The sequence below is a fragment of the Acartia tonsa genome, chromosome 7, assembly GCF_053477335.1.
Source record: "Acartia tonsa isolate MP-2025a chromosome 7, ASM5347733v1, whole genome shotgun sequence".
Lineage (NCBI taxonomy): Eukaryota > Metazoa > Arthropoda > Copepoda > Calanoida > Acartiidae > Acartia > Acartia tonsa.
The window spans coordinates 52,271,523-52,299,158 of NC_137266.1; the positions used below are offsets into that span (position 1 = coordinate 52,271,523).

The 27,636-nt window shown below is 34.0% G+C and overlaps 1 protein-coding gene across 1 annotated transcript in view; it reads right to left on the bottom strand.

The window, feature by feature from the left end:
- Nucleotides 1-324: 324 nt before the first annotated feature.
- Nucleotides 325-27,636, bottom strand: part of LOC145324617 (axin-like) — a 41,662-nt gene continuing 14,350 nt past the window's right edge. The window contains exons 5-27 of the mRNA XM_080167199.1: nt 21,779-22,146; nt 18,012-18,113; nt 17,398-17,455; nt 16,874-16,971; nt 16,412-16,524; nt 15,669-15,775; nt 14,628-14,691; nt 13,831-14,083; nt 13,332-13,416; nt 12,564-12,677; nt 12,109-12,195; nt 10,750-10,838; nt 10,113-10,217; nt 8,325-8,406; nt 8,003-8,074; nt 6,926-7,064; nt 6,275-6,597; nt 5,900-6,016; nt 5,408-5,485; nt 4,621-4,797; nt 3,198-3,324; nt 2,935-3,046; nt 325-2,670 (exon numbers count right to left, since the gene is read on the bottom strand). Coding sequence (XP_080023325.1) covers nt 2,553-2,670; nt 2,935-3,046; nt 3,198-3,324; nt 4,621-4,797; nt 5,408-5,485; nt 5,900-6,016; nt 6,275-6,597; nt 6,926-7,064; nt 8,003-8,074; nt 8,325-8,406; nt 10,113-10,217; nt 10,750-10,838; nt 12,109-12,195; nt 12,564-12,677; nt 13,332-13,416; nt 13,831-14,083; nt 14,628-14,691; nt 15,669-15,775; nt 16,412-16,524; nt 16,874-16,971; nt 17,398-17,455; nt 18,012-18,113; nt 21,779-22,146 — 2,988 coding nt within the window. The 3' untranslated portion in view covers nt 325-2,552. The remainder of the gene's footprint in view (nt 2,671-2,934; nt 3,047-3,197; nt 3,325-4,620; nt 4,798-5,407; nt 5,486-5,899; nt 6,017-6,274; nt 6,598-6,925; nt 7,065-8,002; nt 8,075-8,324; nt 8,407-10,112; nt 10,218-10,749; nt 10,839-12,108; nt 12,196-12,563; nt 12,678-13,331; nt 13,417-13,830; nt 14,084-14,627; nt 14,692-15,668; nt 15,776-16,411; nt 16,525-16,873; nt 16,972-17,397; nt 17,456-18,011; nt 18,114-21,778; nt 22,147-27,636) is intronic.

Genomic DNA, 27,636 nt, shown 5'->3' on the forward strand with positions numbered 1-27,636 from the left:
ATTGATGTAAGCCTACAATCTCAAATAAAAGTAATAGTGGAAAAGTTTGGGGTAAAGTCCCTTTCATGACAACGCCTCTTAAGGGGCGTTTTATTGTATTTTCACAGCAGCTATTCTTCTATTTCTAGCCCTTTGGGACCCATTGCGGGGCAATCACCTAACATGACTTAACCTAAAATAATTTATCAAAAGCTACTCTAAAAAATACGACAAAACGCTCAAGAGGTTTTGTCGTAAACCTGTAATACCAACAAATTCCATCTAAAAGAGACGAACAAATTGAATTATAGAGTGGCTTCGCTACTTAAAACTATAAAGTAAAAATCTTCTTCAATATTTTATTTTATTTAGCACAACTTTAACATTGGAAGACAATTGTGATCAAATCTTAAGGACGAAGGAAGCTTTTTTTCTCGTATTCATTCAAACCCAATTAATATCCAGTGGATTAGAACCAGTTCTGATCCCTACGAAAAAGCTATGTCTAGCATCGTATTATATTCAGTTTTCCACGAATATAAAAATGTATCATAAGATTAACACCACTTCTTTTAACCCATGCCTTCGGCATCTCTTTGGGTAAAACAAACTGGTTTTAATCTTATAATTGAACATTTTATATCCGCGGAAAGCTGTTTATATTACGTTGCGAGAAATAACTATTTGCTAACGGCGAAAAGCCAACATAATAACGGCATAAAATAAGATAGAAACAGTTCAGGGATCTAAAGGGATAAGACAATGGCCGATAAATTGATGTTCATTCCCAATAATTCAAAAATATCCCTTCTGTACATTCAAATTAGTTGTAATTAAATAACCAATCAAAATTCACTTAAGTCCCCAAAGATGTTAAGCCAACGAATAAGAAATTGTTTTTGATATAAAACTTTGGGGACTATTGTATTAAACAATTCCCTTCTTGTCAAATAAAGCTTTACTGTGTCAATGAAAAAAAAACTTCCTTCGACTTAAAGACTTAAACCTACAATTTTATAATAACTGTTATAAGAATAGCAATTTTCATTGAAAAATTGTACAAAAATGATTATAAAAATTATGTATATAATATATAATAAGGCAACTTATTATTACAGAAAGAATTTTCATTTAGATTCATTTCACTTACAAAAAAAAAATGTTCAATAGCTTGAAAAATAATAATAAAGTATAATAAATTCATAGTTTAAACTTCTATATAATCATACACGTCCCCTTAATTATGCTAAGATTTGTGAACGTATTACCTACGAAGCCATGTGTATGATAGCTTTGTTTTAAAAACTTACAAAAAATCAAATTTTTAAAAATGTTACCTAGGTACCTATATATTGTATAAAGAAAATAATGTCATATAAATGTCCCTTGAAATGCCTTGTTGAACAAAGAAACCCCCTCTCCCTTATAAATTAAACAATTCTAAAATAAGGAGGAAATATAGTTATTATTTTTTTATTTCTATATATCAGGGTTAGGGCACCGCATGTAAAGGCCCCACAGGGAATAGGCAATAGGGGAAAAATTTAGCGTTCCTTATTTTTATTTATTTTCAGAATCTGGGGCTAAGGGGATGGGGGTTTAATGGTCGACAGGCTTTTTAAGGGAAAGCAATTATTTTTTATAAATTGATTAAAATCCCTGCTTTTGAAAAATGGTTTTAATTTAACAAATATTACAATAACATCCCCCAAAAATGCCCGAAAAACATACCCATTATTTTCACAACTAGTTTAATAATAAATGTACGTATAGGTATATTATATATATAAATATCACAATTTAATTAATGTAATTAACAAAAATTAACCACATGATGTAAGCAAAATTAATTATAAATTAATTAATAAACATGAAATTAACATAGAATTAACAATTTTAAATATTTCATATTTTTATCTCTCATGAAAGCCTTATTTTTCAGGAAAAAGTGGGTTAGGACAATGGGAAAAAATAATCTTTTCCCCAAAAAGACAGTGTAAAATTCTTCCTTTTGGTAAGTGGTAACTATTGGGGCGAAAAAATGGTTGTAGATTAATGATCTACCCTTTTTCCCTGATTGATATAATAGTTTATTTAATTAAAAACTCAAAAAGTATTTCTTTTTAAAAGAAATAATTAGAGTTTAATATAAATAATATATAGATAAATTAACCTAATAAGCTTTGAGCAATTAATATAGTGGATTTTTCATGAATTTGATGTTAAGAGTTGGGTATTATTATTTTAGCCAGCTGCAAGTTTCACTTTATTAGAGAACATAAAAATCAGGTGTAACATCGAAGTTGTAATAAATCCATTATTGTTCAAATGACATTATAGTTAATTTTATCAAATTAAAAGTCTTGAAATGTAAACATAATTAACTAAGTAGCGTAACTCTTATCATTTCATTCATGAAAAGATCCCTTTTTAAACTATTTACTATAATTATGGTATTTTGGTCAAAAATTAACAATAAAAACATTTTTTTGAAACAAAAATTTTACAATTTTGCTATATGTACTGTTTGAGCTGGTATTACTGTGCACGACACTAAGGGGAACGGGCAGGTTTTATTCCATATTTCTGCACTGGACAATAACCTTTCCCTCCCAGAGGGGGACAGAGTTCGAGTCCTCCGTTTCTTCCTCCAGACAAGCTTCTCCGTCCACCTCAGTCTTGAAGTAAAACCTAGATAGATAGATAGATGTTCAAAATATGACAGATAGTAGGATCGTATTACAGACAATTTTCCATAAATATTAAAATAAAAATCATCAATTTAATACCATTTTTTTAACCCCTAAAGCTTTGAACACCTCATTTTAACCCCTTAAGATTTATAAAAAAAAATACATTAAATTACCCCCCTCTCAAACCTTTGAGACCTCTTATTTACCCCCCCCCCAAAAAAAAAAAAATAAAAGCTTGGACGTCCCTGCAAAAAAAACGTACCTGAAGCTTCCTTTCTTGGGCAGAAGATCCTTGACATTCCTGAGGGTGACGTTCTTGGTGTAGATCTTGGTCCTGTATGGCATTGGGTCCTTCTCTTGGCTGAAGGTGTACACTAGATAGATAGATAGATATAAAGACTTTTGGGACTAGTGTAAAAAACAGTCCAATGTCCCCTCCATCCCTAAAATTTTTCCTATATTGATCAAAATTTAAAGCCTATTTTAAAATCGGTCATTAACCAAGAAGTTCAATTAATATTTTACCTGCCACGGTGAACTCAGATCCCGGGACGGGTTTACCAGCTGCGGCCGCAGCTGTTCTTCTCAGGGTTGAGTTGTTACTGTGAGAGCCCTGTGGGGGTAGCATACTACTAGCCCCGAGAGAACCTCCCTAAAATTTAAATATTTTAAAATAGGTAAATACCTAGCTAAATCTTATAATAAATTCTGGATTCTTTAAGTAATAAAAATAACTACTTTCTTATCTCTTTTTATATAAAGCTAGTGACTTGCCCCTAGTTTATTAGAGTTTTGTATTCAAAATTAGGAGAGAATGATAGACTAGGACGACCCCAAGAAAATAATTCAAAAATAGCCCAAAACTTTCCCGGGAGATGAGTAAAGCTTCCTTAAATTGGAGAACTCTAACGGTTGTTATTATCGAAAAACAAAAAAAAATTAAACTTTATGAAGCTACCAGTGGATACGCCCCTAGCATCTAAAGGAGGAAAAAAGGGACCAGAAAAAAATAGCCCAAAACCACTCCAAGCCATTTTTGAAGCTTCCCTGAAAAGTGCAACCCAATCAGAATAGCATTTTCCAAGATATTTAGCTTCAGACAAAATAACCTTACTACTTTAGGATATCAAGCAATTTATTCATTAATCAATCTATCAATTGATTATCCCAATTAAATAATGATGCACAAAATTACCCCGTTTATAAACTACAATTAGTGGTTGAAACTTATATGAACACCCAACAGAATGAACAAACCAAGGGGGGGGGAAGTTCTGACACATTTGCGTAAACGGTGATTATTGGCTTTATCTTCGGACTGAGAGGATAGGTTATTAGGGATAAAATCATTCTTATATGACGAATTTCCCCCAGATTTAAGATTTTTTGGATAGGCCTCCAGGTTCCGGAGCTCCAGGCCTCCAGGTGGTCTCTGTACAGGTAAAATTGAAAAAAAAAATTTTTTTTTTAAAGTTACAGGTCAACTTATAAAACAAAATATGCATCTTTTTTAATATTATTCACATATTTGAAGAAAAAATATGCATATTTTGTTTTATAAGTTGATTTTTAAATTTAAAAAAAAAAAATTTTTTTCAATTTTACCTGTACAGAGACCACCTGGAGGCCTGGAGCTCCGGAACCTGGAGGCCTATCCAAAAAATCTTAAATCTGGGGGAAATTCATCATATAAGAATGATTTTATCCCTAATAACCTATCCTCTCAGTCCAAAGATAAAGCCAATAATCACCGTTTACGCAAATGTGTCAGAACTTCCCCCCCCCTTAAAATTCAATAAGTCCATAAAGTCGTGAAGCCGACGAATAAAAAAACGTCATTATAAAACTTTGGGGACTGGTATAATAAACAGCCCAATGTCCCTCTGAATCTTTTCACTATCTACCAACTAATATATTATCTAACCATCTATCCAATAACAAATATAACCTGAGATGAAGCGGACATATTCAAGGAGTGGGCGCTGTAGCCCCCCTGTCCGGGATGAGGCCCCCCGCTGTAGCCCACCTGTCCAGGATGACCGGCTGGCCCGCCCATGGAGGAGTTGAGAGCGGCCAGCGAGGCGAGACGGCGGTTAGCCTCCTCTAGCTGCATCTGGGTGCCCTTCTAAAATAGATTGATAGATATCATTGATTATCCTTAAAACAAAGTAAAAGGATCTCTTTCTGTGTGTACCGAAAGATTTCGCTAACCACTTATCCGATATGATTCTCATGTACAGGATAGCTTCTCATAGGTCCTGGTCAGTGTTGCGGATCCGGAAGGATCCGCATTATTTTTAGTCCAAGGATCCGGATCCGCAAAAAAATGCGGATCCGGATCCTGGGGTATAAATTTATGGAAAAATCTACCTAAATTTATATAAAATAGTCACTTACAAATTTAGAAATATCTGGTAACCTTGTTAAGATCAGCTGATTAACTCCCACACTCTTTAGTATCAGACTTGAAAATCAAAAGTATTTTTGACTTCGAGATTAAAGAATAAATATTTTTTGAAAAATTTGGTGATTTTATTTTTATTGTCAAGGATCCGGAACCGGATCCGGTAGGATCCGGATCCGCACTGACCAAATTTGGAGGATCCGGATCCGCATACAATCAATGCGGATCCGCAACACTGGTCCTGGTAAAGTTTATAACTATTTTGGGGGAGGTTTTCACCACACTCCCCAAATCTATCCATCTGTCTATCGATCTATCTATCTATATATACCTGCATATGACCGCTAGACCAGCTGCTGGACATAAGTCTATCCGTAGACTGAGCTCTATGATGACTACTGCTTGATACCTACAAATACAAGTTAGGTTAAGTTAGGTCATCTTGAGAATATTTAGTTATTGGGGGGGGAAAATTTGTATATCAATTATTTTTTGCCTATTTCATAAAATACTAAGCTTTCTGTGCGAAGCTTAAGATTTCTATAACTATTAAACTAATTGAGTTCTCATTTTTAGGGAAGCTTCATTTAGGTCCCTGGTTTTAGGCTATTTTATACAGAGCCCTTAGAGGCAAGGGATGCATCCGCTAATTCTATATATAGGAATAGCTTTTAGTATCCTTCTTACTTAATTTTCGTCTATCGGTCTGTCTGAATATCCGTCTATCGATCTGTGTGTTTGTTTGTCTGTCTATCTTTCTGTAATTATCTATCTGTGTTTATGAGTGTGTGTGTGTGTGTGTGTATGTGTATGTATTGTATACCTTATGTCTGGCAGAGCGCGGTGATGTTTTAGAAGGTTGTTGGTGCCTGCTGGAGGACTGGGACCTCTGGTCGTACTGATGGTGGCTGCCAGGTCCACCACTCTGTCGCTCTACATCCTAGAATATAACAGTTATCCGCAGATAATAAAATGTGACCGCTGGTCATACTGGTAGTGTAATCATAAATTCGCGGATAGTAAAATAAAATAAAGCCTAATAAAGTATACCGGAAAAAGACATTTTAGAATAGTTAATTGCGAATTGTTAGTTTGTTATCTTCCCAAAAAATCAATATTGAATCCTTTAAAATATTCTTGAACAAAATAACAAAATTAGTTCATAATTCCCACAAAAATGAGAAAAAAATAATCTTACCTCCACCCATTCTCTAACAAAATTATTCTTATTATCCTGAGGCGGGGCTGGTGGGGGCTCCATCCTACCCCCCATTGCGCCAACACCACCCCCACCAAATCTCGGGCCCATCGGGGGTGCGCCTCGGTCAAAGTAGGCCAAATCTTGGTGGTACATGGTGCCCCCGCCGCCCCCAGCCATGGGTCCGCCGGGTGGGCCCCTACTGGTGGCCCCCCGGCCCGGAAGGGTCCGGTGGTGCAGCATGGGCGGCCCCATGGAGCTTGACATGGTCTGGCTGGAGCTGCGGTAGCCTGGAGGCGTACGCGGACGTCCTGCAGGATCGCCTAAAAGTAAAAAATAAGTTTTCATGGAAATCTGTCGCAACATTTTCAATCCGATTAAAAGTTAGCTATCTCAACATTTTCTTTAACAAAAAACTATATTAATTAAAACAATGTTTGAGAGATAATAAAGTTCTCTTATTCGTTGGCTTAACAACTTTGGGTATTGAATTTTGATTGGTTGAATCATTAAGTTGAATATTCAAACATTTTAACGATTAACTTTAAACTACAAAAGGGGTAATTATTGTGTATCATCATTGTGGATGAACATCATTTTATCGGCCAATGTCTTATCCCTTTAGATCCCTGAACAAGAACAATAACGTACCTGGTGAGCGAAGGACAGGAGTTTTATCGGAGAAATGTGAGACACTGGAGAAATGTTTGTCCAGGATGGACTCTAATGGATCTTCCGGGAAAGACAGCTTGTTGTGCTTCAAATAGTCGGCATAACTTCGGCTAGAGTCCTAGCAAAAAAAATTATTATATATAATCCTTATAACAAAGTAACGGGAGGTTCTTTTTGTTTGTCTGTGTGTCTGTACCGAAGGATCTCGCTAACTGCTGAACCGGGGGTGTCCCATAGTGTAGTGGTTAGCGCACTATGCTGTGGTTGGGAAAAACCGAGTTCAAGTCCTTACATAGACTTTGCACTTGGTTGACAAATGCTGTCGCAATTTGTCAGATTATGATCACGCAACCTTCCCTAAGATGCCCTAGGGTTGTAAGGGGGGAGATTGGTAGGAAGTTAGGATTCTACAAATCAAGCAGCTCTAACTATGCTTTCCCTCATCCATGCTCCTCGTATGAGAGTGCCATTAATTAGGGTGGCTTAATATGGAACACCTGCCAAAACTCTAGGCCAGGGTGATGTAATAATTGAGTAGCTTCCACGAGAATTGCGGGTCAGCTTGTAATGTAACATAGAATTCAATCAGCTGTGCGCGAAGCTTACCAATCTAAGATTGGCCAAAGGATTCTCACTTCCAGTCTCCGTGTGCATCTGAGTCCTAACTTCAGATAACCATGGCTACAACAACAACAACTGCTGAACCGATCGGGTTCTAATAACAGGGTAGCTTCTCATAGGTCCCGGGAAGGTATATAACTATTTTGGGGGAGGGTACAGTACAATCACAAGATTATCACAAAAATCGAGGAAAAAAATTTTAACGTAGAGACTTGAACGCGTTTGTCTGTCTTTATGTATGTCTGTCCGTCTGTCTGTCTATCTGTCTGTCTGTATTAATACCTGTGAAACTAAAGATGGTGTTTCTTCTAATTTAGACTGTAGCCTTTTGTGGATATTTGTTTGTCTGTCTGTCTGTCTGTCTGTCTGTCTGTCTGTCTGTCTGTCTATCTATCTATCTATCTGTCTATCTATATAATTTGTCTGTTTTAATACCTGTGAAACTAAAGATGGCGTCTCTTCTAATTTGGACTGGAGCCTCTCGTGTTTGTCTTGTTCTTCTTTCACCTACAAAGCAGTAAAGTTAAAATCTCTCTCCATACAAGGATCTTAAGGGATAAGACAATGGACGATAAATTGCTAAACATCCACAATGATGACCAACAATAATGTCCCTTCTGTAAATTATAATTATTTGTTGGAAAGTTCAAGCACTTTCATTTTGGTACATACAATCAAAATTCAATCAAAGTACCCAAAATTTTTGAGCCAATATAATCAAAATAGCTTCGTTACTTCTGTAAAGAACAAAAAGTACCTTTTCTAATTTTCTGATTAATTCAGCAGCAAAATCGGACGGACTTTTGGGTTGCGTAGCTTCAGGCGGCACTCGTTGCGTTCTACAAAGAAATATATACACATAAATAAAACAAATAAACCAAGAAAATGAAATAGGGGTAAAGGCGGTGAATTGGGGGGGGGGGGAGGTCTTATTTTAGCCCGCTACAAGTTTAACTTTATTTGATTACATCATAATCAGGTGTAATATCCAAGTAATAATAAATATATTGAAACAAGTTTTAAAAAAAGGTAATATTGATGATTCCTATAACCCTGAATAAGCCTCCAAAATTCCTTTGATCTTGAAATTTCCCCAAAAACCCCCTCCCCACCCTCTCTCAAGTAACAGGGACATATTTTCTAGAAATCTAATGGAATAGATAAGACAATGCTTATCTAAAAGTAACAGGATGTCTTTCTGTAGCTTAAGATCTCGTTAACCAACTACTGGACTGAAATGGTTCACTCTTAGAGGTTCAGAGAAGTTTTATTTTGGGGGAGGATATCTCCACATTCCCAAGAGAAATAGTCCCTGAAAAAAAATAATACCCACCCCCAAAAATTTTCATTTTAAAGCTAAAATTGAAACTATTAAGGTACTAAAATATTCAGGATTCAAAGTGATTTTTAAAGATTTTGTTTCAACATATTGTTTAGCCTTAATCGTTTTTTATGAAAACATGTACTAAAACCCGCGACAATATACGGAATAGAAATCCTTTGAAGTCCCCAGTTTCAACTCACATTTCTATCAGAAGAGAGGTTATCATTATATACTATTAACGGTATGTCCGTCCGTCTGTCTGTCTGTCTATTTGTTTATAGAGTGGTTTTGCTAACTGCTGGACCGATATGGCTCTCATTTACAGTGAATCTTCTAATAGCTTCGGGGATGTTTTTTTTATATTTTAGGAGGGGATAACTCGTGATAAATAATAAATCTTAATAAACCTATATTATTTTGTGGGTCTACCAAATTTTTAAATGGTTAACTAATTCTAAATGTCAAAACAATTTTTCGAATAGTTAAGCTATTATACAGGAGGGAAATTATAAATACACAAAAAAATACTACATAAAAATAACACATTCATTAACTTTAAATATCTAATTTACAGAGTAGCTTCGCAACCACACACAGGCCAAAATGTTGTGTCTGAACGGACGTACCGACCACCTCCTGACCCGTACAGGACATCAGGTAAGGTTTTTTATTAGGGACCCAAAGTTTTTTAACACATTCTCGATTCTTTGACTTAATAACTTTGGATACTGTGTACAAAATTTTCTACCAATATTATTGATACAGACCTGGGGACAAGAGCCTGTACGCCGTGGATGTAGAGTTTTTTTAAGGTACCCAAAGTTTGTTCTTTGATTTTAAAACTTTGGGTACTTTTATAAAATCTTGATAGAAGATAAGAACAAACTATCATCAGTGTACAAACTTTGCCGCCAATATTGCTACAGACCTGGGGACAAGGGCCTGTACGCCGTGAATGTTGTGTTTTTATTAGGTACCCAAGTTTTATTAAAAATTTTGGGTACTTGATAGATCTTGATAGAAGATTTGAAAAAACTAACATCAGTGTACAAACTTTTCCTCTAATATTTTTTTAACTGTGTACAAACTTTTTGATGGATAAGGCACCCAAAGTTTATTCTTTGATTTAAATACTTTGGGTACTTTTATAAGATCTTGATAGAAGATCAGAACAAACTATTATCAGTGTACTAACGTTTCAACCACTATTTTTTTACTGACCTGGGGACAAGGGCCTGTACGCCATGGATGTTGTGACTGTTCTGTAAGGACTGCTCGTGTGCTTTCTTTAGCTGCCTCTTGATGTGCTTCTTAGAGGTGATTTGTCTAGAATAAAACATATTTTAACTAATTTTATGTACGGACTGACCGACAGACACGACAGTCTGACGTTTTCTTTAGCTGCCTCTTGATGTGCTTCTTTGAGGTGATTTGTCTAAAAAACATATTTTAACTAAGTAGGGATCTAAAGGGATAAGACATAGGCAGATAAATTGATGTATATCCTCAATAATAATACACAAAACTACCTCTTCTATAGATTACAATTAGTTTTTGTAACATTTGGACACTTAACTTAATAAACATATCAAAATTCAATTAAAGTCCCAAAAATTTTTAGCAAGAGAATAAGAATACGTTTATTTAACTTTGGGGACAAGTGTAATAACCAGCCCAATGTATTTTATGTTTCTAAAAATTGACTATCTTGTATCAATGTCATGATGTCCGTTTATCTGTAAAGCTATAAGAATGTGAAAAACCCTCAGTAAATTTTGACCAATATCATCTGTAGTTCTAATTGTATGTCTATCTGTCTCTCTGTCTATCATACATGTCTATCTGTCTGTCTGTATACCTGTAAGAATGTGAAGACCCCTCCGTAAAACTTGACATATTATCATCAGTGGTATGCGCATCTGAACTCAAACTTTGTAACTCAGAATCCTAGAAAAACTTTCATTAGAACATAAAAGGGGGGGGGGGGATGTGGTGTGGTACCAGGGTTGGCAGATAAAAAACCCACCCCAAAACCCACCCGGGTTTTTTGCCCTTTAACCCACCTTAAAAAACCCAAGGGGTTTTAGGTTTTTGGGGTTTTATTAAAAAAAGTAAAATTGTTTCAAAAATAAGTTTATTTTTCATTGTTTATATAAAAAAAATATGTTTTTCATTGACCCCTTGCATGTATTTAACAAAGGAATAGACTGCTGTGCTTGATTTTGCCATTGTCCCGGGCTCAGGAAGAGATATATTTACCAGCAAGAAAAGCATGTACAGTTTTAGGATCTTTAGATTTTTGCCTTTTTTTCTGTTTTTCCTGTAAATAGCAGCCAACTTTTCATCTTTCTTATGTCCTAGCCTGTTTCTAAATATTAAAAGAATGGACCTAATTGGTTTCATGGCACAGTGGTTTTCTTTGTATTTTTATAGTAGCTATTAATAGGTTATTTTAGGTTAGGTTAAATAAGGGGTAATGATTGCCCCGCAGGGGTAGAAATAAGAGAAAAGCTACTGTGAAAATACTATGAAACTCGCTGCACCATAGAAAGAATCGTCTATTACATATTATATAATTATATATAATATATTATTCAAGCTTTTACAGTATAAAAACCCAAAATACCCCAAAAAACTCAAGAAACCCCTAAAACCCGGGTAAAACCCCTATTTTCCACGACCCCGGGGTATTTTTAAAAAAAAAACGGGATTTGCACAGCCCTGTGTGGTACTACCTTAGTTTTAGAGATAATTGGGTAAAATCTTTTTGTTGTGACACTAATTTAACCAAGTTTTGGTATCTTACAAAAAAAAGGCGGCCGGACAACCGCTCTCGCCGTTCACAGCCATTTCTCGCCGGATTAGGCAATTTGGAATAATTTGAGACCAAATTTGATTCCAAATTTAAAAAAAAATTGAAGCTTAAAATAAAACATAAATTATACTCAAGAGTAAAAAATTACTACAGACAGACATACATCCTGTTACTTTTATATAATAAAGTATATTCTTACAGGTTTAAAAGCAGAGTTATAAGCATGGTCGGGATTCATTGGCCTTCTAAAAATAAATATCTATATACCTGTCTACTAACAGGATTATAAGCAGTTATAAGCATGGTAGGGATTCCTTGGACGACCAGAAACTATCTATCTAACTATCTATCTATCTATCTGTCTATCTATCTATATAACTATCTTTCTATCTATCTATATACCTGTCTGCTAACAGGATTATAGGCAGAGTTATAAGCATGGTAGGGATTCCTTGGACGACCAGAAACTGAGCCACTGCTAAGGCCGCTCTAAAACAAAACAAGAATAAAAAGGATATGAAAAACGAAGCTCACCAAAGATTATATTATTGTCTGTATGTCTAATTCTACCTTTGTCTTTAGTCCATAAGAATATCTATTTTAGTAGCGAAGCTACTCTATAACTTTGTCTGTCCGTCATTCATTCAGTCCGTAACGCTGTGAGAGAAATTTAATATTCCCGGCTGCTATTTATTACAGACTGCTATTTTTTTTTGTGAAGATTTCCATCAATAAAAACATACAGTATAGCCTGGTACAAATGACATATGTAAAGGTTCTGTTATTTTATAATAGAGGTGTATATTTTTTCCATAACCCCTCCCCTCCGGGGAGCGTCCCCAAAGTGTATTGTCTACCTGTAAATAGTGTCCAGCAAATGCCTCGGGTTTGACAATATGGCGTCGTTTGGCGGTTATCATTAGAGAATGAGAGGTGAGGCCCAGCATACTTTGACTTTTGGCATCTACACGTCCTTGGTTGGTGAAAATCTTCGATTTTGTTTAATATTCTACCAGCGAATACGCCCCTAGAGACATTTTTGGGGGGTCAATTTTTCTTGGAAGGTTGGTGGTACCCTCCCCAAAAATAGCTATAAACCTTCCAAGGATCTATGGGAAGCTATCCTGTAAAGGAGAACCATATCGGTTCAGTGGTTAGAGAGATCTTTTGGTACAGAAACACACACAGACAAACAAACAAACAGACAAACACACATCCTGTTACTTTATTATAAGGATAGCGCAGCTTCTCTTTAATTGGGAACCTTTGGTATATCTCCTTAAGAAACTAACACCTCTTTCATATAAAATAGCCAAAAACCATTCTGAGCCTTTAATCAAACAATAAAACAGTAAAATAAAATATTTGAAGCGATATCATATGTATCTTCCAAAAAATGAAGAAACTGATCGGTTCATTCAATGGTTAAGGTAATTTTAAGAGACAAGATAACAGTCATACAAAAAACTAGATGCTAGGTAAAGGAGGATAGCGTAAAATTAGGGGTAAAAAACGACCCTTTATTTTCTATTTTAGTTTTAAAAGAAAGCTTTTTTAAGTTCGGACACAAAACAAAATTTAGTGTAGCTTCGCTACTAAAACAGTATAAAAAAGAAGATTTTCATTCCTTCAGCTGCTGAAATTGAGGGTCCCATTGACGTGGATAATTTATTATTATTGGACGGATGATTTTCACTCAAATCCAGCTCACTGTTTTCAAACAAACAAAAATCCATTATTTTTACATCCATAGAGTTGGGCCGAATATTATTCAGAGATGTTATGGGTTCGAGCCTCAGCCAGAACCGACTATTGACTAATAAAGACTTAAATATCGTTTCTACTGCTGCTATGTAAGGTACGACTTGAATACAGAAAGAGTTATAGAAATTCCTAATATTTCTGATTAGACTTCCAATCAATGATTTGTTGACTGTAGGTTGTCACTAAGATATGCTTATGCAGGTCTTGAAAATGAAGGTCATCTAGGTTCAAAAAAACCTAAATATGTAACTGAACCCATCCTTCTTAAATTAAATATATTTTATTATTTATAAAGAAAGTGTCATTTATATGGAATTGTCCTATTGTATTAAAACTTCGCGTAACAAATGGATTTTTTGCCTGTTTTCATGTAGGGTGGGCAGAGCGCTGGATGTGAGCGACAAACTTTGAATCAGCTGGGCGCAATCCGACTCATCCAGCGTGCTGGCGGGTATGCCGCTCAGCGAGAGATACGCGGCTGTGTTGTTATGCGGCTGTTCTGCCGCCGCAGTGCTAGTGTTTGCGGTTGTTGTAGTTGCAGCAGCGCTTGAAGTTGTGTTGGTTGTTGAGATTATTGTGTGTTGATGTAGGCTGCCACTCGTTTCTGATATACCTAGATTAAGATCAATATTTTATATAAAAGTAATAGGATGAATGACTGTCTGTGTGTACCCAAAGATCTTGCCTCTAAAAGATTTTCAAGTGAAATCGCCATAAGAAAAAATGACCTCCCCCCCCAAAAAAAAAAAATTGGATCATGGATAGAAAACTAAGTACCTAGCGGGTTTCATCGTATTTCGTAGGAAATTTTTGGGTAAAGTTTGGTAATATTAATGGGTGCCCCGCAGGATTAGAAAATAGGCGCCGCAGGGGATATAAATAGGAGAAAAGCTACTGTGAAAATATGACGAAGTAGGAGAGGGTCAATAGCCCCTCAGCTCCCCCACGAGGAATCTAATAAATAGATAGATATAAATGTAAAGATAGTTTGATAATGAATATGATTTATATGTATTTCTAAAAGTAATGTAGTAGGTACCTATTTAAATAGCAATTTAACTCCTTTCTCAGTTTTCTCATGAGATCCAAAATCCTCCTATACCTAATACCTTTTTCCCACGAAAACTAAAATTTTCTCACGGTCCTAAAGTTTTTACCTGAAGTAGAATCACTTGTTGTTCCTTCGCCTGGTCTTGAACTTATCACCCTCGGCTTTTCAACCTATAAATTATATATGTTTATGTCTATATATCTATTTAACGTATAGGTAACTATTTTGAATGTCCAACTGTTAAGGAAAACTTAATGGATTGAGCAAGAAATACAAAATTGTTTCGAAATTGACTGCTTAGAAAAATATCTCAATCTTTAGGTCTATCTATCTACTTTTCCTTAATAAGTAAAGAAAAGTGTCCAGAATCGTACTGTATCTGATTATTTATCTACCTGTCTCTCCATCTATTTATCTATCTATCTATCTTGCTATCTACCTCTATAGGTACAGAAAAGTGTCCAGAATCATCCTGAACCTGCATGTCTATAATCTATTTTGCTATCTAACTATCTATCTACCTCTATAGGTACAGAAAAGTGTCCAGAATCATCCTGAACCTGCATATCTATAATCTATTTTGCTATCTAACTATCTATCTACCTCTATAGGTACAGAAAAGTGTCCAGAATCATCCTGAACCTGCATATCTATAATCTATTTTGCTATCTAACTATCTATCTACCTCTAAAAGTGTCCAGAATCATCCTGAACCTGCATATCTATAATCTTGTGACAAATTATCATTTGTTATGTTTTAGGTTATTTCCCTATATCAAACCAGTGGAGCATTGAACTATACCAAAATAGAACTATACCAAATAAGTGAGAAGGCGCAGCTATGAAACCATACATCCTTGTTAGACAAATACCAAATGCGTTATAGTGATTTAATAAAATATATTTATCATTTGTTATATTGTTGTTTATTTAATTAAAAGATTTATGACTGTAAGGGGCTTTTTCTATTGCAGAAAGTTAAACTGATTCTGGGCTAAAATATAAGTGTATGTCAAGTTCATTATTGTTTCAGAGAGAGATGCGAATGTGTTCGTTCTTGTTAAAGTGGGACAGCTGTCATATTTGCACTGCAGGCCGTTTTTAGGTAATCTTTCAAATCTATTTTGCTATCTAACTAACTATCTACCTCTATAGGTACAGAAAAGTGTCCAGAATCGTCCTGTATCTGCCTGCCAGAAATGGAGGATGCTGTACTATGGCTGCCAGAGGCTTTGGCGGAGAAATCTGATTCACCTGAATAAGAATAAATTAAGTTTAGGCAGGGATCTAAAGGGATAAGACAATGGCCAACTTCCCCAATGATGATACACAAAATTACCCCTTCTGTATATTATAAACGTTTAGACACCCAACTTAATGAACCAAACAATCAAGATGCAAAAAAGCCCCTAAAGTTATGAAGCCAACGAATAAGAAAACAACACAACTTTCAACTTTGGGGACTAGTATTATAAAGAGCCCATTGTCCCCTCTCTCCCTGGATATTATTGAGATACTTAATTAGGGGCTTTAACATACTATTCATCTTTTTAGAGACAGTTCCAAAGATATAGAAATAAATATAACAAGAATTACAACTTCCATAAGTAGATAATCACAAAAAAAACATGGATGGACAAACAGACAAAGTGAGTTATATAACACACGTTAAGGTGTTATAAATAAAAGAATGAGAGTATCTTTAAAATCACGAAACCTTTCATATACTAGTATTTTAAACTGTCTGTCTGTTTGTCTATCTATCAACTTACCCACTTGCATCTTCTAAACATAGTTGAGATATTCTTCGCTGGCAAGAAAATTTCTATAAACAGTTTCTGTCTGTCTGTCTATCTATCTATTTGTTTATCTACTTATCTATCAACCTACCAACTTGCATCTTTTGAACATAATTAAGATATTCTTCGCTGGCTAGAAAATTTCTGTAAACAGTTTCCGTCATCTTGGCCTCCAGCTCCGCTTGAGCACCGTCGAATATATCCCTACAAAAAAAATCAAAATGATTGAAAATAAATTCTTTTAAGCAGCGAATTTACTCTATTATTAGGTTTGTTTGTCCGTCCGTAATTCCGTCCGTAACGGAATGTGATTGTTGGATCAATATGGTTCTCCTTTACAGTAAAGCTTCTTATAATTCCGGAGTAGATTAATGAATATTTTCGGGGCATTGTTCCTCCACCCTCTTCAAGGAAAAAAGAACTACCCAGGAAACACCCACCCCAAAAAAAAATTTATCTTTTTCATTGTAAAATTAAATTGACCCCCTCCCACACCCACTCAAGTGTTTTATTCCTTCTATATAGTATCATGAAATAAACATCAAATACGTACCTATCAACTTGCTTATTCTTAATTTTGTCTTGGATATCCCGTCTTGTTTGCTCCGTGACTGGAACTTGTTGCTCCCTCATAAATTTCTTGTTTATCACCTGAAAAACAAAAGATAATTATGTCCATAGGTAGCGCAGCAATAACATATTTAATACACATTAGATTACAGAATGTTTTCTATCCAAGAGTCGGAAACTTAAAACATTAATTGTTAGGTATATATTTTTAGAACTTACAATATAATTTCAACATAAGCATAGTATTTTGTTAAAACAAGTTTAATTTGCGATTTTGTTACATTTATCTTCTTTAGGTAGGTACCTATCAAAAATTATGCGGTAAAATAGATATTTTAACTAAACATTAATGACTACCTCTAAACAACCAAAAAATTATTCATACCTTTCATTCATCTAACTCAAGTCTATATATCTATCTGTATCCGTCTATCTAAATGTCTGTCTATCTATCTAAATGTCTGTATGTCTATATATCCATCCATCTATCTTTCTATCTATCTATACCTTGACTAATTTTGTGACATCTGATGTATTATTTTTCCTCAGTCCCTCACATGCAAACCTAAATATTATCAAATTATGAACACACAACTTTTCAGTCAGTCAAAAATAAATGGGTTTTTTTTATAGTAGGGAGGATAGGTTAATTTCGGAAATGACGACGACATAGATAAGTTACATTAGATCAGGGAGGGAGGGTATATTGGGCTGTTAATTACACTGGTTCCCAGTTTTTATAACCACGTTATCTTATTCGATGACTCAAAAACATGGAGTATTTGGCAGTGATTGATTTTGTTTTGTAATGTTCATACGTTTCAATATTAACTTAAATATACAGAAGGGGTAATCATTTTTTTTTTTCCTCTGTTGGGATGTATATCAATTTATCGCCCATTGTCTTATCCACTGCTTTTAATTTAGTTTTCAAAAATTGGGAGTGAAGGTTTAATTGTAAAGCCAATGGGTAATTTCTTTCGGGGGATTGGAGGTTCCCTTCCTAAAAATAGTCAAAACCTTTTCTGGACCTGTAGAAAGCTATATTTTAATGGAGAAACAAATTGGTCCAGTGGTTAGTAAGACAGACACACCGACTACATCCTCTTATTTTAACTTACCAAAATTCTAAAAAATGGTAGACATTCTCTGATTTCAAATACTTTGCAAATAATTCCATTCCGTCTTGATCTGACACCAAGTTACGCAGACTCTCAGACCATCTGAAAAAAAATAGAAATTCATTGTAGGGATCTAAAGGGATAAGACAATGGCTGATAAATTGATGTATATTCCCAGTGATTAATCAAATTACCTCTTCTATAGATTACAATTAGTGGGTGCAACGTTAAGACACTTAATGATCCAACCAATCAAAATTCATTTGAGTCCCCAAAGTTGTTAAACCAACTAATAAGAAAACATTAATATAAAACTTTGGTGACTAGTGTAATAACTATTTAGTATTTATAATGGTTTATTATTACTTGGATCTTACACAAGATTATCATGTACTCTAACTAACAAAGTGTAACTTGTAGCTGGCTAAATAATATCTAACAATCATTTTGAACCAAACATGCAGTACTTTTCAGCTTCTCAGTTGTACTAGGTGGCCCTATCCTCCTTTTTAAGGTGTGGCCCCTGCCTTTATAGGGAGATTTTCGAAAGTAGGACAAAAATTGTGTTTTACCTTGGTTGCGAAAACCCAACTAATACATGTATGTATGGAACTGTGAACGGCTGTTTGTCCGTTCCGTCAGTTTGTCTGTATTACTGATAGATAGATACATCAGTTAGAAAATAGATAGACAATGTTTTTTTTTTAATTCTTGAAACTTCGCGTATAAAAATTTTATCATCCTTGTTTTTTCTCAACTATCCATAATTTAAAGAAAAATCCAAAATTTCTAGAGAAATTCCCATTCCTAACTAATCCCCTCCCCCTTATTCCACCCCCTTTTTTCTATGACCATAATTGAAATTTTCAAAATAACACGTTTACATAGAGAGAAAGAATTTAGTACAGGTTATACAAGGATGACAACATCTTTAAAAAGCGAAGCTCAAAAAAATAGAAAGATAGACAAATATTTTATTATTCATTGTCTTAAGAGGGCGGTCATACAAAAAAAATATAGAGAAGCTACGCTGTTATGACTAAGAAATAAAGTTTAATTATGATTAATGTATGTAGAGGTATAATATACTATGCACGTAAACTCATATTTACACAAGTAATAGAAAGATAAGAGTAGACTAGACTTAATCAAAGGCGACTACGCCCCTAGAGGCACTTAAAGAATATAGGGAAGGAGAGGGGGGGGGGATCGAACCTCCACTATCAATTTTAGTTTTAATTTTTTTTTTTTTTTTTGGAGAGATAATTTTAAGGCAATTTCTTTTGGGATGGTGGAGGTAACACCCCCCCAACCTTCCAGCCTCAAAAAAAATACCTAGACCTGTAAAAACCATATCGGTTCAGTGGTTGACAGGGTTCTTAGGTGGACACACAAAAAAAACATAATGTTTACTTTTAGTTTTACAAAACTTGTTTTTTCAACTTTATAAAACATTTTATAAAATATAAAAATTGCGTTAAGCTATCTTATTTAGCTAGCTGACCACAAATTCTTTGATTTCTCGACATTTATCTCAAAGTTTTAAATAATGAAAAGCGCCCGTTCAAAGGCAAATACATACCCTATTAATCTATATATAACTTAGGAGAAGTTAATATCAAGGGTATAGGATCTAAGTTAACTGAATAAGTGACTCAATAATATAAATATTTATTTTAACAAAGTAGGTTCAATTTATAAGATATAAGAAGATGTAAATTGACTACAAAGTAATCTATATTTTAATATAAATAAATGTAAAGTTATTTAGCGCATCGTATTATAGACAATTTTTCGCGGATAGTAAAGAAAAATATTATAAGATCAATCCCTGTTTAATTGGCCCCGAGTTGCCAGAGGCCCGGAAACTAAATCACCTTTGATTTTATGATATTTCTCTTTATTATTCGTGGAAAATTGTTTACTACGATACATGATTTTTCAGTATTGCTCATGGCCGGTTCTAATCCAGCGGATATTAGTCAGTTTCGAAGCAATACTGAAAAGTCATTTACTTTGTTAAATAACTGTATGTTCCTTTTTTTATATGTAGGTATTTATATGAATAGGTAATGATCAAAGATCTAAAATTCTAAATCACTGAAAAACAATAATTTTTAGTACCTATACATATTCTTAAATCCTTCCAATACCTAGGGAATTATTATAAAAGGACATTTTTATACAAATTCTATTTTATCTTTTACTAAAAAATGTTAACTTTCTACCTTACTTCAAAAACACTGACAAACATTTTGTTGATATCACAAAGAAACTTTTTTCTTCTTGGCCTCAAAATAAATGCTTTTCAAGTTGCCAGTCAAAGCTTTTGATTCTAATTAAGACTTGAAAACAAACAAAATCGCCCCTTTGATAGTGATTACACCAAAATTAATCAAAGAAAGCGTCGCATGGCATCAAAGGAAAAAACAGCGACAAAAAATCCGCCAAGCATTTCAAACAAAATCTTGCAACAAAAAAAATGGGCATTTCAATTGAACTCTTTTTAGTAGCGAAGCTACTCTATAATTCATTGTGTATCTGTCTGTTCGTCGGAAATAATTGGTAGATATTTCTCGCCTGATATTTAAGATAGGAGGCAGATTTTTTGTGGGAAGAAACTATCCAAAATTACTTGGTCCATTGGTTGGTCGGTTATAATTCATTTTTAATATTTATGTTTTTTACTGTCTATTATCTTTTTCTTTTCTACTCTAACTCACTTTGTCCGTTTGTCCATCCTGCTTTTCTATTTACGGATGTGGTCATCCTTGTTGTTTTTTTTTTATCTCCTTCCTTTTTCTACTTTTTTCGGGGGCTAGGAAATATTTGAAGTTAAGTTAAATTCCTTGGCTTTAGCATTTTTCAGTTCAAAGATTAAACTACTTCAAAGCAGAGAGAGGGGGGGGGGACAATGGGATGTTTGTTACACTAGTCCCCAAAGTTTTATAATGACGATTTCTTATTCGTTGGCCTAACAATTTTGGGGATTTTGATTGGTTTATTTACTAAGTTAGGTGTTCAAGAATTTCAACCACTAATTTGAATCTATAAAAAAGGTGATTTTGTGTATCATCATTAGGAATGTACATCAATTTATCGGCTATTGTCTTATCCCTTTAGATACCTGACTTCAAAGTCAAACAATGACAATGCGTAGCAACAACAAAATGTCAACATTGAATAATAATGTATTATACAGTAAAATAAGGTATTAATCATTGTCTAAAAATCTAAAAACTAGTTTAAACTAGCTCTAAATTAACTCTACTAGCTAAAGCAAACAATGTTTGAAATTGACGATAAGAACGTAATAAAAGAATTGACCCTAATAATATATCAGGAAGGGAGGGGACACTGGGCTGTTTAATACACCAGTCCCCAAAGTTTACAATAATGTTTTCTTTTTCGTTGGATTAAGAACATTGGGGAATTTTAATTGGTTGGTTAATAAAGTTGCATGTCTTAACGTTTTAATATCATGATTCATCAGAGATGTATATCAATTTATTGGCCATTGTCTTATCCCTTTAGATCCCTGAATAATATGAGAAGAAATGTAAGATAACTTTGAAATCAAATATAGCTGTAAATAATGGAAAGATACGGCACTTATTACAAGTTTGTTAATAATAAGTCCCGATTATTGGCCAAAAGCAGGTTCTTAGCTATTTTTACATAATCATGTTTGAAAACATAATATACTGACTGTTTAACTAACTAAACAACGAACTTAGAGTAGACACACTTTAATTTTAAATACATACCTAATATACGGTGGAGTAGAATTCGAATTTGACGATTCACTAAACGGCGGCGTTATATCAGCGGAGCCTTCGGGCTCCCGTTCTCTACCGGCGGTGTCGTCTAACATCGCCGTTTTTCTAATAGCCCCTTCGGCCATAGTTGAGACATCAGCCTCGTTAGAGGTCATTTTAATGGCGTTATCACAGGATATATTATTTTTAGTTATAGTAGTAGGTAACTTAAAATCACTTTTAGCGTTAACATTAGCCGCCGCCGTTGAGCTTTTTAGGTCACTGTTGGCCGCCGTTAAAACGGCGGTTTCCGTAAATATTTTGGCCCCCTGTTCCGAGCCGGGGATGGGGGGTCGTGTCTCGGAGTTTTTATAAAACTAAATTATTAAGTAGGGTTCAATTTAACTATTCTAATACCTAGGTACCTACGATAAATCCTATTCCAATTAATAAAAAGTTGATACAGTTTTTTGGGGGTTTGTCCGTTAAAATCTCGCTAACCACTGAACCAATTGAACTATCTCCATTCGCCATAGGTACTACGACGGTTTTAGGCTACTTAATTTATGGAACTTTGAGTCTTGGGAAAGTTTTAGGCTATTTTTCCACCATCTCCTTCCATCTCAAATACAGAATCTCTTGCTAAGTTAATTTAAGTAAACTTCTATCGTTATTTGGGGGCTTTAAATTCAATTGGGGCAGAAAGGAACAAGAACTTAAAACCATCCCAAAACTTAAATCTGAAATCAAATAGCCTTAGACCATCCCGTGACCTATGTGAAACTTGTCCAATCCAAAATACAGAACCCAATCAGTTCAGTAGTTATCGAAATCTTAAGCTATAGTCAAAAAAAAAAAACCTTACTACTTTATACAATAAAAGTGGTTTCGCCCCTAATCTCTAATTTTTGAAATTTTAGATTAAAAAAGAAAAAGGGGGGTGGGGAGTATTTCTTATTTTTTGGGGTGGTTAAGGGTGTCCTACTCCCCAAGAAAATAGCTTAAAACCAAAACATTATTAAAAGATATATTTCCTGGAGGGTGTAGAGCCCAATCGGTTCAGTGGTTACTGAGATCTTAAGCTTCAGACCAGACAGACAACGTTCTACTTTGTATTATAGATATATAGGGATATGTTAATGGTAGAAAATGTAAAATTGAACCCTTTCCTTGGACCCTAACTTGGTACTACAGCTCCTGTCCGTAGTCGTACTCATATTGACGAACGTACGGACGTTGTACGATTCCGTTGGGTCATAATCGTACAGAATAACGTACAAAATTCACATTTTTTCACTATATTTAGATTTTATATGTTATTTTTTTCACTTTATAAGAAAAATGTAACTTTTTACAATTTTGTTAAATGTAATAATTCTTCTATTTCCATTTTTTAAAATTAAATTACTTAATTTCTGAAATATTTTAACTTTTTATCACGATAATTAAATCGCATCACATATGAGCGACAGACTGACGGAACAAAGTAAATTACAAACTGGATTAAAAGAAATCTTCACACATAAAATCAGAATTCTATTATTTAAAAAAAGGTCAAGAAATCACGTTTCTAACAGACGTACGGACATACAAATTGAAATATAGGATAGCTTCGCTGTTAAACACACAACTTTTTTGCTATTTAATAATTCACTTAAAATTCAGCTTTTTTAAAATTTTTATTACAATTTCAATTTTCAAATTTCATCTGTTGTGTTGAGGTAAAATAGTTTTCTTACTCTAAGCGTCAGGGCGGCCAAATTATTTTCATAAAATTTCCCCAAAATATACCAAACTTATTAATTTAAGTGTTTTTATTGTAAAATACACGTTAAAGAATTTTAATAACCGTGGAAAATTGATGAACTGGCTATAAAACATGAAAATTTAAAAGAAAATATCCGAATTTAGGGAAAAATGGAAAGATTTTTTCAAATGGGGATTTTAAATTAAAATATTTGGATGATTAAAAGTTTAGGCACTTTGCAACCCTTCGCACCTCTTCTCTCCTCTTAACGTGTCTCCACCCCTTGAAATCCCCCTTTTTCTAGCGCATAGGTGAGTAGCATCTCTTTATACACTACCCCCTCTATATTTAGAGAAGGGTCAAGCAAGAAGCGCCTAGGTTTGGGGAACCCGGCTTCTCTAGGGGAAAATATTCCCGCATTTTTAAAATTCAAAATATTACTTAAAAATTCGTAGATTTTTTTAAATTTTTTGTTCCCGCATTTTTAAAAATTTAAATAGAAATTCGTTGATTTCTAAAATATTTTTATTAAAATATAACTTGGGAAGAATATTTGTTTCATTAAATGTTGACATAAAAAGGGGGAGGGTTGGAAGGAAGGAATTTGTATATAGAATAGCAACATTTTCCCTTTTTCTCTCCCCCCTCCTTCTTACTACAGGTAAGAAGAATAAAGGGAGAGTGTGATATAATTGTAGTTTAAAATACTACAAATAAAAAGAGCCAAAAAAAAAATAGCAAACGAAAAGTAGTAAGGTTTTTTGTATTGTTTGTCCGCCAAAATCTTGTTCACTAATAAACTGATTGAGTTTTCCATGTAAGGAAAGCTTCACATAGGTCCTGGTAGTATTTTAGTTTGAGTCTTTGAATGGTTCTAAGCTATTTTCCTGCCCTTCCTTTATCCCTATATGTTAAGAGCACAGCAACTAATTTAAAATCATAAGTATTTGGTGTTTTTTTATTCATAAGTTAAATCCTTGTTTAAAATTTTTAAAACAATTTTGCTACTTCTTCAAAAATTGCTCCATTAAATAAACACCGAAGCGTAACAGGTCTTTCCCCCTTTCTGACCGAAACACACCTACACCCCACCCCTTCTTTGATCTACTAACTTAAAAGCAAACTTAAAAGAATTAAAAACAGAGATAAAGGGTTATAAAACGTTTGTTTGATATCCTATCGTAACACAATCCCTTTGAAAATTGCAAAAAATAAGTTTTAGGACAAAAATATAATAAATTTGCAGTTTTAATTAAACATAAAATGATTTCTTTCTGATTTTTATAAAAAAAATATTCTCGCTTTTGCATTGTATTAAAATTGAGTATCATGACAAAAAGTTATCATTTTTTAGGCTACATTTAATAGGGGCCAAAAAAGCTACTTTCGCCATCACAGGGTTAAAGAAAAGGCGCCGCGCTTTTTAAATGGATTTAATAAAATGGTAAAAGAAAATTTAGCATATATTGGACTCCTCAATCGTTACTTTTGTCCGTTCAAAAAAGCAGATTTTTGTTAGTAGCGCAACTCTATTTAGTATGACAATCAAAGACTTTAAAAATTGAAAACATGTTTGCTTTAAATATTTTAAAAAATTAAATATGTTGATCGATTTTTAACTTTTTTAGCAACAAATTTTTATGTGATATAATGATCCGATGGACCTGAATTTTGGAATACTGATTCCTAGGACAACAAATTACAATATTATAAGCGAAGCATCTCATATAATCAAGTACTAAACATGTAAGTATGTCCTTAAACGTTATCCTGTATTTAAGCAGTTTTTCAACAAATTTACTTACAATTTTGTTTCGACTTTTATACATTTATATCTTGATTATTCAGTTAACTCTGGTTTTTGTCTACCGTTTAAGAGTTTCGCCTTTATGGATGTTGTCATCCTTGTTAAAAAAGCAAAGAACTATGGAAATAATACCTATTACTTTTATATGGATTGCTAGATCGTAATTATATATTTAATTTTATCGGAAATTAACATTGATTTAGAAAGATAGAGATAGATAGATAGATAGAGAGAGAGAGAGAGAAAGAGAGAGAGAAAGAGAGAAATATTGATAGCATCTTCCTTATTTTTATCCCCATTTCATTTTCCTTCAAAGTCAAGATTAAAGTCAGTTCAGAACGCCAACCATTTTTGGTCTGACTATTATAAGTGGATATAAAAAAATTTACAAATCCCTCAAATAGCAACTATTAAGACTAAAAGAGTTTCCCCATCCCCTCATGGCCCTCATATCAATCTGCAATCTAAAGCACTAAAAGCATCGTGTCATTCTAAAGATGTTAAAATTGTACCTTTGATGGGTTGGAACAAACTATCAGTGTTCAGCATTTTGGCTAATTTTAAAAACGGGGAACTTTTGTGTATCACAATTGGAAGAATTATACATTTAACAATCTGTCATTGTCTTAACCCTTGAGATCCCTGCAGTGTTGAAAACTTGGTAGATGTCCGCGATATCTCGAGCAACTAAAGCACTAAAAGTATCACAATCATTCTAAACATGTTCAAATTGTACCTTTGATTGGTTGGAACAAACTAGCTGTTCTAACTTTTTGCCTACTTTTAAAAAAGGGGACTTTTGTCTATCATAATTGGAAGCATTATACATTTATTAATCTGCCATTGTCTTATCCCTTGAGATCCCTGCAGTGTTGAAAACTGAGTAGATGTCCGCGCTATCTCTCGAGCCACTAAAGCAAGCACTAAAAGTTCGTTGGTGAACTTGTAATCCGGAATGATTAGATCAAAGGGAAGCCGACGACACAACTAAAGAACGGTGTCCATACGAAACGGGCTCGAATTCCGGCGCTAAAGAAAAGCATACAAAATTATTTGTAGGGATCTAAAGGGATAAGACAATGTCCAATAAATTGATTTATATTCTCAATGATAATGCACAAAATTACCCTTCTGTAGATTACAATTAAGAATAATTCAAGCATCTAAAGGGTTAAGACAATGACCAATAAATTGATTTATATTCACAATGATGATGCACAAAAGTACCCCTTCTTCAGATTATAACTAGTGGTTGAATCTTTCGAACACTTAACTTAATGGATCAACAAATCAAAATTCATTGAAAAGCCCCAAAAATTGTTGAGACCACGAATAGAAAATGCTATTGTAAAACTTTGGGGACTGGCGTAATAAACGAATGTCCAATTCTAACTAGTCTAAATTAACGGAAAGGGCGGACGTACAGACCAACCTAAATTATAAAGAAGCTTTGCTTTTAAAAGGCAACATTGTAGCTGAAATAAATAATTTAGCTGTTTTTATTTTTATGGATGTGATACAACAAAATTTTTGGACGAATTTCAAAACACCAGGGATCTAAATGGATAAGACAATGCAATGGCCTAAAAATTGATATACATCCCCATTGATTCTACACAAAATTACCACTTCTTTATATCACAATAAATGGTTGAAACGTTTCAGACACTCAAATAATTGAATTAACCAATCAAAATTTAATTTAAAGGTTGGTCAGCCAACGGATAAGAAAACGTTATTATAAGACTTTGGGGACTAGTGTAATAAACAGCCCAATGTCCCCTTCCTCCCTGCACACACACACACACATACACACACACACAAACAAACACACACACACTCACACACACATACAAATAATATGCAAAAAAAAACAAGGATGACAACATCCATAATTAGAGAATTAAATTGACTCAATAATAATGTAATTTAAGTAATATTTTAGGTCTGCAACAAATGTAATACAGAAAGCAATACTGATCATGCATTATTCTTTTGTATATTTCCTTCTTATTTTATTCATAAACTAGCTGTCTTTTTAGATATTAAGTATAATAATGGACAACCTCAATTTATTTTTCTAAAAGAAAGCTTTTACCTATTTAATATGTATTATGATGATTTCTCGTTAAATGTATATACTCAACTATCCAATCTTATTTTAGCTGCAAAAGACAAATCACTCAAATTAAGCAAAGACGACTGTATTTCAAATTGGAATAAAAACAACCTGCATGCTCATACAATTCTCCTAACCCAATTTTCCTTTAAACTGTTACAAAATGCTGGGCAAGAAACTAATTTTATCTCTGA